Source organism: Tuber melanosporum, assembly GCF_000151645.1.
Source record: "Tuber melanosporum whole genome shotgun sequence assembly, scaffold_22, strain Mel28".
NCBI lineage: Eukaryota > Fungi > Ascomycota > Pezizomycetes > Pezizales > Tuberaceae > Tuber > Tuber melanosporum.
In genome coordinates, this window is record NW_003298886.1 from 687,009 (window position 1) to 701,270 (window position 14,262).

The following is a 14,262-nucleotide window of genomic DNA, read 5'->3' on the forward strand; positions in this document are numbered from 1 at the left end:
ACTGCCGTGGGGATTACGGAGGTATCTACCTCTGCTTAAGAAACGTGTGGTTGGAAGTCTGGTTGTGAGCTCAATAAAGATTGGGAAAGCTTTATTGTTTTTGATTTGCTATACTTGGACAAGATCCGTCTGTCTCGTTTCTCCCGGACGGGGGGGGGCGAGGAGTGATTGGGCTTCATTCTCGTGGGCTAACCGGGCATGGTGGACCATAAGTGACTTCAACTTACCAGCATAGTAACATTTTCTTTCTTTCGATGTACTATTTGTTTGGAAATTCCTGTGTAAACGAGTGATAGCATATGATATTCGATCTACATAAAATTAGCATTTATTTTATGTATATTATCCTTTCATCTACTTCCTATCTCTACATATCTATTTGTCTAATCCTAGGTCATCGCTATGAGAGCATGCAACAACCTCCGCCATGGCTCTAACACTAACTAACTTTAGACCTCACCGTCAAAACTCTCTAGGCATACCCAAGTCGTAATTTCCCCCCCCTACCTTCCTACAATTCATAATGCACACAGCTCTTAACATCTATTCAGGAGCCCATCCTTCACCAATGCAGCCTCCCCGCCTCACGCATGATACCTACAGGTCCTTGTTCAACAATCTTTAGAACCCGCAACTGCAGGCGCGGAAAGCTAAGGGTGGAAGAGACTATAATATAGTTCTAGGTCAAAACTGTTGGATTACCTATAGGCCATGTAGTTTGGTGGATATGGTTCGGGTATGCGATTAGGTGGATAGGAGGTCATCGGGCATGTGTTGTTGAGGTGTGCGGTGATCAGGCATGAGGCAAGAGATTGTTTCTTTCGCGTCCTATGGCACTAGGCATAGGATATAGGTTTTTGGCTTTTGTCATTTCTTTCACACCCTATGCTATTAGGCATAGGGTAGTTCGTATAGGGCAGAGGCTTGAGGGATCATAGTGGATCGTGAGATATCAGGATGGTTCTAGATTGTTTGAAATCATGGTTTGTTAGCTTGGTGTGTTTCTTTGGAGTTCGTTGAGTTTTTGGAGTTTGGGAGGTGGTATATCTCCGGTCCTGTCCTTAGCTAGGAGGTTTATAGTCAGCCATAGATTTTCCCTCCTTCTGTGTTCACCTCTACTTATCGTCTATCGTGATTCCACCCTCACTACTTCATTCTTTCGTGCTTCCTTTAGCTTTTATTAAAAACTTTTCATCCCGTGCCATTTTTACGCCAAAAAGCATCCCCTTTCATCACCTTCTCACGGCACGATACCAAGGAGAATTTTCCAAATTTGGGCAGTGCACCGGCAAGCTTGCAGATAACGTGGGGGGGTTTTACAGAATTTTTAAATATTGTAGTGGAGCGGAGCAAATGTCATTTAAGCGTGAGGTCCTGGTATTGGGTGTCACGTACCTTTTTGTATGGAGCCCCATACAAAACCAAAGGTGCTTTCATACTTGTCAGCGGTATCGCAAATAATAAACACTACTTTCACCTTACGCCAAAATCGTACTACAACTTAGTTTAACCGTAAGTACGATCGCACTGTAGAGGAGAAAATTGGGCTTATATATTTTGTTGATACCCATACTTATGCGGCAGTTCCCCTTTCGCATATAAACATATTTTTTTTTAGAGATAGAAGGTATTCATATCAGAGGGGGAACAAGACTAAGACAAGGGCAAGACTCCTTGAGGAGACGGACAACAAACACGACGATTTTCTACGACGATAACTGATGCCCTTTTCCCTTTTCTTCTCTTTCATGGGCTGTTCGACGTTCCCATTTCGCGTACTTGAACGGGCCATGATTTGGCAACGAAGCTCGTAAACCTACCAAACATGGCTCTTAAAAATAGACCAAATAAGCAGGTTTTGAGCCAAATCGTGGTTGATAATTACCGGAATGCAAAACTGTACTGCCAAACAACCGCTTATTCTTCTTCTCGTGCAAACTTATCATCAATCCGGACCTATCTCGCTTTCTCTCTTGGAACCCGAACCCCCCCCCTTTAATTTCACCCAGGTACCAGTTTCTAGACTGTGGAATGTGCCCGGAGATGCCATTGTCGGAGTCAGGTTAGAGTCCAAGCATAAACATCAAAGGTTTCGTTACTAGACGTAAGACGCGCTTTCAAGTTTCAATATTGAGACCCTAACCTATCTCACCCGTTCCGCCAGTTCTCCCAGTTTTTGGAATAGATATGGGTCAGGTGGTAATCACAAAACATCACTCATGCCTTCTCCTCCCGCAAAATTTCGGCTGATCCTCATTGGCGTTATGGTATGAGAGAGAAGGGGTGGTGAGGGTGGATACCTTTTGTGTGAAAAGGGCATTGGACGAAAGGATTTGGCTTAGCGCTGTAGTGTAGCCTCTGCGATCCTCGTCTTTCCTGAGCTTCTTGCATAGTGATCAGGGGTGCGAGGGTCTCCAAAGATTGGTTTAAAGGGCCCTCGGGTATGTGGGACTGGGGGGCTGTAATTGGGCGGAATTTACTTCTGAACGGGGGTTGAGAACTATGCGCATTGTCTACCCTACAATTCGCAAGATCGTCGAAAGGAAGTATTGCCACTTAAGATGGCTTCGAAATTCTTGGGGGGGGGTGCGAGTGGGTTGGTATTAGGACTACAATGCTAAACAAAAATCTACTGAGTGGATATTTAGGACTGGTAGGTAAATAAAACGAGAATAAAAAAATAAAACTTAACCACGGGGTATATAGTAAATCATTTGGTATCACTCGCTCACATTAACATCTCCAAATGTTGTTGAAACAGGGTCGACGACAAGGATAATAAAATTTATTAAACTAGAGAATAAATAGTACACTTGGAGGGTAAAAAAAACATTACAGTATGAGTGCGTAGAAATCACTCGTCGCCCAACATGCCCGACCGGTCCGCAAAACAAGGAAAGGCGTCGAGGAGGAACGAGACGAGCGGTTCTTGTCCTACCACAGCAATCCTAACGAATTCGAAGCACTAACCCCCCCATATCAGACTACCAACTATCATCATATATTATGATACCTATTTTTCAAGTAGAGGAAAGAACCTCCAGAACCTATACAGTGACCTCATGTTTCTCCTCATCAAATTCCTTTTTCTTCCCTTTGGGCTGAAGTGCCTCTTTAATAATATAGAAGTGCATAGTCTTCGCCGGTTTCTTCAACCAGCCAATCAACCCTCTGTCCTTCTGCGTACTATCTGGCTCAGACCCCAAGCTCACTTCATCCCCCTCCAGCTCGGAAACCACGCTCTTCTCAACCCCCTCTGGCGGGGCACTCTCAACTTCGGCGATGTCATTCCCAGTCCACAACCAGACCGCCGCGCGATGAGCAGATCCCAGTAAGTAGAGAAAGGCATACCCGGCGAGCATAATCAGGTACACAAGTACCAGCTGCAGAATCCATATGGGGGCCCATGGAAGCCTCACAAGCTTTTTCAAGGGACCAGCATTCTCAATCTTCTGCAACCGGAGCGTGCGAATTATGAAGGTTAGCTCTTGTACGGGAACCACGATGATGATGAATATTGCCATAAAGTACCAATACCACCAGTCGCTCTCGTTGTCATGGGTAGTGTTGTCCGCCAGCAGCGTGCTGCGCTTTTCCGCTTCCCGGAGGCCGCGGGCCCGCTCTTTCCAGTATTTCCAGGCCGGCCGCTTTTCCTGGTAGACGTGCTCCTCGCTGGAGCCTTTGGGTTTGGGAGCTCGGGCCATTCTCTCGCTGACTGAGCGCTGGGCCCAGGTTTTCAGGGCAGCAATGTTACGGCGGAGGAAGGCAAGATTCATAAGGAGGATTATGGTACCGAAGGTGACGGGGAGCGCGATTCTAACTAGAGCTTTTGCGGGAGATGACCAATTAAAAGTCTTGTATAGCCACGATACTCTATGGGCAGCAGATTAATATACTCGCCCTTAGCTTAGAGAGGGGATGGAGACGTACGGTAGAGAATGTTAAGGGTAAATAAATGGCTGTAACAACAGCAAAAAGATTCACCGAGTGTGCGAGTTGTGTAGAGGTTCTCGCTTCTCGAAGTGCTAGCTCACTGGATAACTAATCACGCAATCAACACATATCTTTCCAAGAAACATAGTCAAGCCATGGTGGGATGCTTACAGATTCCTTTAGAGTCTTAATCCTGTCGATCCGTTCCTGTAAGTTCTCCGACATTTTCTTCAGCTTAGCACAACGTACCCTCACATCCGCTCGGCTCTTCGAAGCCTCTTCCCCAAAGCTCTTACGGTCCTTTTCGCACCACAGAGGCTTGTACACCCTTGTCTTTTTTGCTGATATCCATTGCTCCGCAACGTTACGGCTCTCGTTACACTTACCCCGCAGGCCACCATAAACCTCAAGTAGCCAAGGATAGAATACGCTATTCTTATTCATGGTTCTGAAATAGTCCTCCCCACGGAGGTCATCTTCCGTGAGTAAGGGGTTGAAAATTACGCGCGATTTCTATTTCGAACATTTCATCAGCAGATGCATAAAACGGCTAGCTCTTTTCCTATGAATAAACTTACTTTGTCCCTCCGCATTGAATTAGTGATAATATCGAGAATAGTCTTGGTCTCCGAGAGTACTAGGTCGAGAGCCTGGCATACAAGAAACCCTTCAAGGCACTTTCTTTGACTCGAAGACTTGCCATAACCACTCTGTGTCACTTTAGTCCTAGCATCCGACCTAAGTTCTTCGCTTCCAAAGTCGTAAAATACATAGCATGTCCAGTACTGGTTATGCAGGTCGCCGATAATGCGGAATCCCATGGCAGCCTCGGCCATGATGCGGGCTGGCGCAACGTCGTTCATACTCAGGAACCTTTCACGTCTCCTCGGGAAATAGTTTGGATGGGGGGCCGACTCCACATCAGCATGAAATGGGGCTGTGATAAAATTGATGTTGAATTCTGTGATCCAGAGATTGTCTGGCATAATTGTCTTCAAAAATGTTAGTCATTGTAAAGGAGTTTTGTTGCGGTAGCAGGCGGATTGGCATACTTGCTCCTCAAATGCCATTTTGTGAGAATACACGAGCCGCAGCCGTGCGAGAAATTCGCTTGTATGGCCGGCTTCTTGAAAGTCTATGATGGCCATCAGGGCGATTAGGTGCCCGATCATGCAGTCTCTCATAACTCTATACCACACTGTCAGACAGGTTCTACTTTATGTAAAAGGCATGTTGCGGTAGATATATGGGTACAAACATTATCCTTTTTTGATCCACTTCGCGGACCCTCTGCTCTCAAAAGTTAGTAGCTCGTTATCACTGTTGCAGGGGGGTTGTTTCTCATGCCTCTTGCTGCAACTTCAACAACGCCTCGCGCCCGTGAGAGCGATCGAACCATCCCCCCACCCCCGGTTTAATCAAGGCGTTTCTCTCATTTCCCCAATCATAACTCGACATGTTTGCAATATTTCGTAAAAACCTGTCCTTTCCCTCACTTGTTTCCCAAAAATCACACCAATTATCACTATCCCCCAGTCCCAAAAAAGTTTCTATGTACCCCTTATTCATTTCCAACCTCTTCGGCTTGTGCTTCATAAAGAGGGGGCCTCTGAACCAGTACCACTCGCCATACACTGTCCAGATCAGAACAAACATAAATCCCAGTAGAGTTTTGAAAACCACTTACATGGTTGATCGTCCACTTGATAGCTATCCTCAGACGTGATATCCAAGCCCTTCCCCTATTTTCTCGACTTCCTACCTTCCTGACGAACACTCGAACTGATGCTTGGGTCAGGGTTCGTACCGATACCCATTAGGTCTTCCTGCGGAGGCATGGATCGCCGTGCCCTCCCGGCACGATTGGAGCGCCCTCTAATTTTTTCGTTGGAAGAGTTAGCCTGTAGACAAAATCCCATGTACCGCCTTCAGCATAAACTGGTGGCCTAGCTTACCTCGAGATTCTGAACTGAGGATACAGCTTTTTAGTATGATCCGCGCTAAGAAAATCTGTGACCATCGCCCAAGATGTGGTATGGGGACAATGGCAACTAGGCGTAACCGAGCTACTAGCAAAAAGCCCAACTGGATACGCTCCAGCCTCCAAACTCTTCCGCAACTCTTGATGACGTCTTCCATCAGCGGAAAGCTGGTAGTGGATGAAGGATTCCCAGGTATTTAGTGTTTGTGACCCGACGGAGTCGATAGATTCTCCGTAATATCTGAGTGTCTCTGTCCAAGCAAACATCGGCTTATTGTTACCGTCGAAGAAGAAGTCCTCCACGAATGATGGAATGAGGAGACAGTAGCTCCGTTGGTCCAGACAGAATTCTCTTGCATGTCCCTTTATTTTAGAAACAAAACGGTCCGGGAAAGTCTTTTGACTCCTTTCAGTGCCAAGGGGCCGGAAAGCCTCCAAAGTCCGATCTCTAATTGCCTTGCTACTTAAACTTTGGTGGGCCATCCATTTATCCCAACTTTTGTCGGTGGAAACTAACTTAAGTAGTTCATTCGCAGACCTAACTGCCCGCCAGACAAGCAATTGCGTCGTGATAGCGTAGACATAGGTACCCTGTCCGCCATAGCCGCAATTCTCATAATCTCCCCAGTCCCGGAATCGGGCATACGGCGATGGGGACCCCTTTAGGATATCTAACCGATCCGGCCATAGATGAGATTCCCGATGCTTGCTCATCTCGATTGGCTCCCAGGATAGCTTTAGAAAAGCATCCGCCATCCGAGCGATCAGAGACTTTTCACCCGGATAGTTGGTCGAGCACATATCCAACAAAACAAGGAATCGGCAGCAATTCTGAAACTTATCTGCGTACTTGGATAGCTCTGGTTCAAATGGCCTCACGGGGGGAGGATCGACGGACTCTTCGGGCTTTCCGGGGTGCGATGTGCTCGCTTTCCTGAGGCCGCTGGTGGATCCTGTGGTCTCTCGAGATAACGGCGAGCCCATTTTATGGCCCATTGAATATACCTTGGTTATAGGAGTCCCAACTTGTTCTGGCTCTATAACCCCAGGCTCAGAGGATTTCTGCCAGGGTCCCTTCAGGATATCTTCGTCTTCCTCACTCTTTACCTCAACCACGAGCTCCCCGGTCTCATCCTTTTTCGCGAGCGGCGCACACTTCCCAGACAAACTTAAAATAACTGTCTCCGGAAAGCCATTTCGTTCGGCATGTCGTAGTATCCAAACAAAGAATCCAAAAATCACCCTTCGAATCCTCTCACGGTAATCGGACTTTGTGGCTTGATCCGCCGTATTCTGCTGCTGCAGTACCTTATCAATTTCGAGGAGGTAAAAAACCTGGTCCCTGCATCCTGTTAGGCCTTTTCTAAATGGTTAACAGGAGGAGGGCTTTCGGCAGCTTACAGAGAACTACTCCATGTCTGGCACGTATCGGCCAGATCGTGATTGTGCAGAACGTAGGGCCGATAGGTTTCTCCACTGACCCGAGGCAGTGGCATGGCGTGCGAGAGGATAGTCTCAAGATTTCGCCTGAAAATAAACGATGAGGATTCAGTCTTGAAGCTCCACCAGCGGTCACTAAATGATACTAAACGAGATATATCGAAATATTGTGGTGGGGTATTGGGGACTTTTCCGCGATCCAATTTGAATATCGAGGTAAATTTCACCATTGCGTTCGGTTCTAATATGAAAGCCTCGCTATGTCTTAGTGGATCATCCGAAAGAATGCCAAACTTGGTCATGTTATTTCGTTCGCGGCCCCCGACGAGGCTAAATGACTTTGGTTTACCATCTTCGAATAAGCTTGCCGTAGCACAATAATTGCCGCGCCAGATCTTCCAGTGGAATCCAAGGGCTTCCCCTTCTGGCACTGGTTCCAGAAAGTGGTCGGGAGCATCCTCCTCCCCGCCCTTTGGTCGGTTCACGTCCCCAATAGCTATCCGGATTCCCGTAGCGAACTCAAATTCCAAACTGAGCTCGGTTTCCTCGTCGGATTCCGAAGTCAAGTACATATCTTGAATAATTTCACCATCCCGGATATAATGCTGTATGACCACCTTGATATTCTCTTCAGCGGTGTAGCGTACCTCCGGCCATCTATCGTTCCTGTAGTAGTGCTCAGGTTCTGAGAGGTTGGTATTATCTGAGAACCGAAGTCCAAGTCCCTGGTTCTCCATGCAAAGCCTATCGAATGTATCATGTCTTTGCGCAAGGGAACTACCATGGATGTAATCGAGTCGAAGGATATTTCGCGGTTCTACCGAGATATAATTCCAGCCATCAGGGCAACTTCCCCCAACCACTAGCCTACCGAACTGCAAAAACTGGCCCCACTTATTGAGGGCGGCGTTGGTTCCACCTTCCGCAAAATCTAGATATCGAAATGATTTCTCATTGGTGTATAGTTTTGAGAGCCCGACGAACTGTTTTGGTGGCCCGCGCTGTTCACCCTGTGATTGAGCTTCGGTGCGCATGTTAGTACTGTAGAGACTTCAAATCAGTGGCAACGAGAGCGATGTACCTGGGACAGTCACTGTGTGCCTTGTGGGAGAGCCCAGTGGGGATTCCATGATGAATTTTTACAAAATGTACCCCCCTTCCTGATCGAACGTATCCGAAGATGTAGAATTGTGGTCCAAATACCTATGATAGGGTATCAAAATATTTTCACAGGGCACTTGTAGGCACCAGTTCCCCAGATCTGTACTTATCCCTCTTTCTCCGGCAGGGTACCCCAGCCGCACCCAATTGTTTGAGCTTTTGTGGTGATACAAATCTAGCCGGACACCCCGGTATCTCCACAAGAATCGGAAAGACCAATACCCCTGTCATGCACTGTCAGATAGTGCAAAAAAACAAAATAGAACCACCCAACCTGGATTGGCAGTCCAAGAAGCCGCAATGTGTGAGAGGGAACCGAGAATCTGAAACTAATGACCGAACATTGAGACTTGATTTAACTCGAGCAAATTCATAGGAAGCTGGAATAAGCCGTATCCAAATCTCCTTTGCTCACCTGTAATGCATACTTTTCATCGCCAGAGCGGCCCAAAATGCGCATAACAAATTCCATAATTTAAAGTTGCGTTTTTGATGGGGGACGGAAAAATGTTAGTCGCATGGTTTCTGCTTAGTAAGTGTGAAGACAGTGACCAGGAGGTAATCTAGGTCCCAGCAACAGTGACCTCAGATTACCGGTGCAGTACTCGTGTGCCGTACAAGCGGTATCTGGAAGACTTGGTCCACCCACACCCCCGGAACCCTCCCTGTCAAAAACTACATCTGCACTATCCGATGGCTCGGCGCTTTTGAGGCTTGGTCCGCGGCCCGGGGCGTGAACGACCTCGAGCTGGACAGCAATGCTCACCCAAATTCTGTGCCAATGAAAAATTGCATATGTGTGGCGAATGACCACATGAAAGAAAAAGAAAAAGGTGCAGTTCAGGTAGAGTTAGAAGAGACTTCATTAAAGTGATTCTTTCCCGCCCTTTTCCTACAAGCGATGTGAAAGTTTCGGCAGTATCCGTATTAACTCGAACACAGTAAGAGCAAGGTCTGAAGATCTCCAACCTTCCCCTCTGGGCAATGCGTTGTTTTGTTTTTCCGGCACACTCTCCCGTCGCCGCCAAAACAGGAAAGTCAGACGTCCCAAGACGTGTTGCTCTTATTCCAGCAAATATTGTTTGGGTACTGTACCCGTACCCACCAATAATAACCTTGCGGAATACCGGTACCACTACCGACCACCACTACCGACCCTTGCCCCAGAAGCGCCAAGCCATCAACCAGCGGAGGTGTTCTTGGCAAAAACACTTGAGAGTAGGTTCCCTTCATCAACTGGAGGGATCCTCCATCAACTCGCTGCTGGTATGCGACAATTTGATACCTACTGTTCAAAACCCGCACGAGATTTTGTACTCATGGACAGGACATTTTTTTCAAAAGGTTTAGCCCCACACCTCGCCGGGCATAGGCAAGGACCGGGGACCATATCTGTAATCCTTTTCAATACCATAATATTAGTCAATCGGTATGGGGGATTCACCCATCGCGATACCCTTGGGATACAGGATTCAAGTCGATTATCCATACTTACTAACTGATGGATCGAAACCGGCATATAAGGGTGCGCTCTGGCGGTCAGAGTACGATGCTAGCCCTGTTTGGTACTCACAAGCAAATGTCTCATTTTCTAATCCCTCCGGTAATGCGAGACATGGAACCTGCTCCCCCGAGCCTAGGCGAGCGCTGTACTCGAGTACAAGTACCCATGGCACAGTACGCAGCAGGGATCAGAGGTTCGGTGGAAGTGGCACGGTACAAGTACCGGTACCGGCTGCCGGTACAGCGCTTGCGAGTTGCGCACCATAACCTCGTCCTAAATCAGAGCCATTGAAAAGGTTTCCTCGGGCTCTGGGGCACCTGCAACTCCACGCAGAAGACTAAAGTGTGCTCCAATAATCACTTAGGGAAGCTCTCGAGCGGGTATTTAAAATATTTCTATTTGTAGGTGCCGTTGCTGCGGGTCGCAATATTGGTCAATGTTGTTACGAGGATTCATGACCCACCCCTGCACCGGTAAGTAGCTAAAAGACTCCCCAGTCATGATAGATGGTCCACTGCCGAGAGTGCTTCGAGAAAACCTGCGCACCTCCGGGGTACTGTACTCGGACATGGAAGTAAAAATCGAGCAAAACAGGGATAGGAACAAGGAATCTCGGGAATCTTGAAATTGACATCATAGAAAAAAAAGAGGTATGAAGAAAGTCAAAATACCGGAGCTTTGCATCTTGATCATTGTGGAAGCTAGCAGTTACTGCTATCATTAAAACATTTACAAAGTCCCAAAACCCTAATACCCCAACTTCCTATCAAACTTTAGAAGCTCAGGTATAGAAAGTAAAAGAGGGGGAAGCAAAGAAGAATCATCAGTCCCATGTTGCGCCTGATAAAGGCTGGTATGGGTTCTTGTGTGCTGTACTCCAACTTGCCGATCTTTTCTACAATTCTGGCCGCCTCCGTACTTCAATGCAACGACAGGGTTTCTTGTTTTGCTCGATTTTTACTTCCATGTCCGAGTACAGTACTCGAGTATGGTAAGATGGTGTGCGGCAGCAGGCGCACGGGATGGATCTACCGCGAAATTAGCGAGCTCTTTCCTATCCTGAATGGGCGAACGAGGAAAAAGAAAAGTAAAGGATCGAAGGAATGTTATTTCTGACTATTTACAGCATCGCAGATGCACTAGTTCAGCTCATGCACGCGCTGAGGCTGGAGCACTGAACTCGAGTATGGAAAAGCGATCACATTGTCCGGGGAATGCTGTCTGCGGCTGCGGGGGGGGGGGCGGAGGGGGCGCTCAAGGAGGAAAACCTTGTGAATATGATATCATTTCATGCGCAGAGCTGTAAACCCTTTCAGCTACGGTCGGCCTGGTGGTGCTGTACAGTACACAAGGGAAAAAAGTAAAACATTTGCCAAAACTTACCGCGACCTAAATCGCAGCTAACAAGATCAACCGCACGCCCGTCTGTCTATCCCTCCAATAACCCAAAGGAGTTGAAAGGGAAATATTAGGGATTTTTCCGAAATTTCCTCAAAAGTTTCCAAGGCCTTAGTTGGCCAATACATTATAGAGCTTTCATAGGGTGCGATATCAATCAACTATTATACAAAATGACTTTCATGGTATCATATAATTACTACTTTATGTATTCATCGCTCGGAATGCGCATTCTGGTTATAAGCGAACTTAACTTGGGCTGGCTACATCTTCCTCCACATAATATAGTCTAAATTCTTCATAAACCCACACGAGTATTAGAGTTCACGAGGCATGATAGTTGCCCGCGCTTAAAGCCAAGTTGAGGTAAAGTTACGTGCCAAAATTGCGACAAAAACGCAGACAAGTGCCTTGCCACTCCCAACACCGTCATCCCTCGCACCCCGAGCTCAACCCTAGATTGACCCGCCCCACCTCTTCTTTACTTCTCGGTTCCCACCACTTGGGTTGCTGGTTTTTCCCGGCGAGACATTACGGGCTTGCGCAGAGAGTTTGCACAGTGCTCTAGTACGTCTTTTGAGTTGTGGTTTTTTTCCTGACCTATTGCTGACTCACACCCAGATCCTTCTATAACACAGTTTAATCGCAAGCACGATGGCGCACCGTAGGGGAGAAAATTGGGTTTTAGATTTTGTTAATACCTGTTCTCCTGTGGCGGTTTTTTCTCCGCGTATTTAAGAGTGATCTCCAAGTATTTTCCAGAGAGATGAGGAATCCACATCACAGAGGGGTAATAAGAAAAAGTCAAGGGCAAGAACTTTCTTGATGGGGAGACGGACGACAAACAAACACGACAATTTCCCAAACAGTGACTGGCAATTACCGGCAGGAAAAAAAAAAAAATAGTATTGCCAACCAGCACCCTTATTCTCTCCCTCTTGTGCAAACTTATCACCAATTCGGAAATATTTCATTTCCTTTTTCTTGCACCCCGAAACTCTTTTTCCTACCGCCGCGGTATCAGCTTCTAGATTGTGGAACGTGCCCAAAGATGCCATTGTGCCAGTCTAGTTAGAGCCCACGCATAAACATCGGGGGTTTTGTCGCCGGATGGAAGGCGTGCTTACAAGCTTTAATATTGAGACTCCAATCTAGCTCATTCGCTCGACTAGTTCGCCTATGGAGATGGGTCGGGTGGTAATCATGAAACATCACTCATACTTTCTCCTCCCGGAAGATTTTGGCTGATTCTCATCGTCATTCAAGTTGTGGTCTGCGTGCATTGTGTGTTGTAATGAGTAAGGAGGTGCGGGGGGGGGTATTATGGTTTGGGTCGGCTTTGGAAGTTTGATGGTGCAAATTAGTTGGTATTACCACTATGGCGGAGGTTGTTCCATGCCCTCATAGTGATGATTTAGGATTAATAGAATGGGTGTATAAGACCGGTATGGAAAGGAGAGAGGAATATAAGGTAAAAATCGTCAATTATGAGTCTGGTATAAATCATAGAGTATCACTCGCTTACGCTGGCATCTCCTGGAGACAAATGGTGTGATGAAAGAAAAAAGGGTCACTATACAAGCGCGTAGGTGCCACACGTTGTCTAGCATGTCCCACTAGCCCACGAACATAATGCCCAATAACGCCCCCCCCCCCCCAGCCACCCATTTCTTATGTAGAGGGGGGTGCCTCCATAGCTTCAACAGTAGTTCCTTGTTCCTCCGCGTCAAATTCCTTTACCTCCTTGGACCGGAGCGCCTCTACAACGATGAGGAGCTGCATGGCCTTCGCTGGTTTCATCAACCAGCCAACTAGCCCTCTATGTTCCTTCGTACTATCCGGCTCGGACTTCCAAATAGCTTCATACCCTTCCTGCTGCGACATCAAATTCTTCTCAATCCCCTCCGGCGGGGCCCTCTCACCTTCGGTGATGTCATCCCCAGTCCACAACCAGACCGCAGTGCGATGAGCTAATCCTATCAAGGAGAGGAAGGCATATCCGGCGAGAAGAATCATGTACACAAGCACGAGCTGAAGAATCCATATGGGGGCCCAGGGAACCCTCACAAACTTTTTCAGGGGTCCAGCCTTTTTGATCTTCTGCAGCCGGAGCGCACGGATGATGAAGGTTAGCTCTTGTACGGGAACAACGATGATAACAAATATCGCCATAAAGTACCAATACCACCAGTCGCTCCCGCTGTCATGAATAGCATTATCCGTGAGTAGCGCGCTGCGCTTTTCCGCTTCGCGGAGGCTTTGAGCCCGCTCTTTCCAGAATTTCCAACCCGGCCGCTTTTCTTGATAGGTGGGTTCCTTGCTAGAGACTTTTGCGTCTAGGGATCCAGCCATTCTCAGGCGGATTGAGCGCTGGGCCCAGGTTTTTAGGGCCTCCAGGTTACGGCGGAGGAAGGCGAGATTCATAAGGAGGATTATGGTGCCGAAGGTGACGGCGAGCATGATTCTGATGAGAGCCCTTTCAGGAGATTTCCAATTGAGGCCTTGTATAGCCACGATGCTCTATGGGTACCAGGTTAAGATACTTGCCGTTTGCTTACGGGAGGAAGTAGATACGTACAGTAGAGAACGTTAAGGGCAAATAAATGGCTGTAACAACAGCAAAAAGATTCACTGTGTATCCGAGTTGTGTCGAGGTTCTTGCTTCTCGAAGTTCTAGCTCGCTAGACAACTAATATCACCGTTAGCACACATCTTCTCAAGAAACACCGTCGAGCCATGGTGGGATGCTTACCGATCCCTTAAGAGCTGTAATCCGGCCTATCCGCTCATCCAGGTTTTTCTCCATTTTCTCGAGCAGAGCACAGCGCGCCTTCACATCCGCTCG

At 47.4% G+C, this 14,262-nt stretch overlaps 1 protein-coding gene; it reads right to left on the bottom strand.

Annotated features, from left to right (window-relative positions):
• Positions 1 to 13,045: 13,045 nt before the first annotated feature.
• GSTUM_00005978001 (uncharacterized protein) lies at positions 13,046 to 13,910 on the bottom strand. XM_002838068.2 has 1 exon: positions 13,046 to 13,910. The coding sequence occupies exon 1, from the start codon at positions 13,875 to 13,877 to the stop codon at positions 13,089 to 13,091; it is 789 nt and encodes a 262-aa protein (XP_002838114.1). The 5' UTR covers positions 13,878 to 13,910; the 3' UTR covers positions 13,046 to 13,088.
• Between the last annotated feature and the right edge of the window lie 352 nt (positions 13,911 to 14,262).

Excerpts from the sequence above, each read along its gene's own strand:
- GSTUM_00005978001 (XM_002838068.2), bottom strand. The coding sequence starts at position 13,877 with ATGCTCGCCGTCACCTTCGGCACCATAATCCTCCTTATGAATCTCGCC.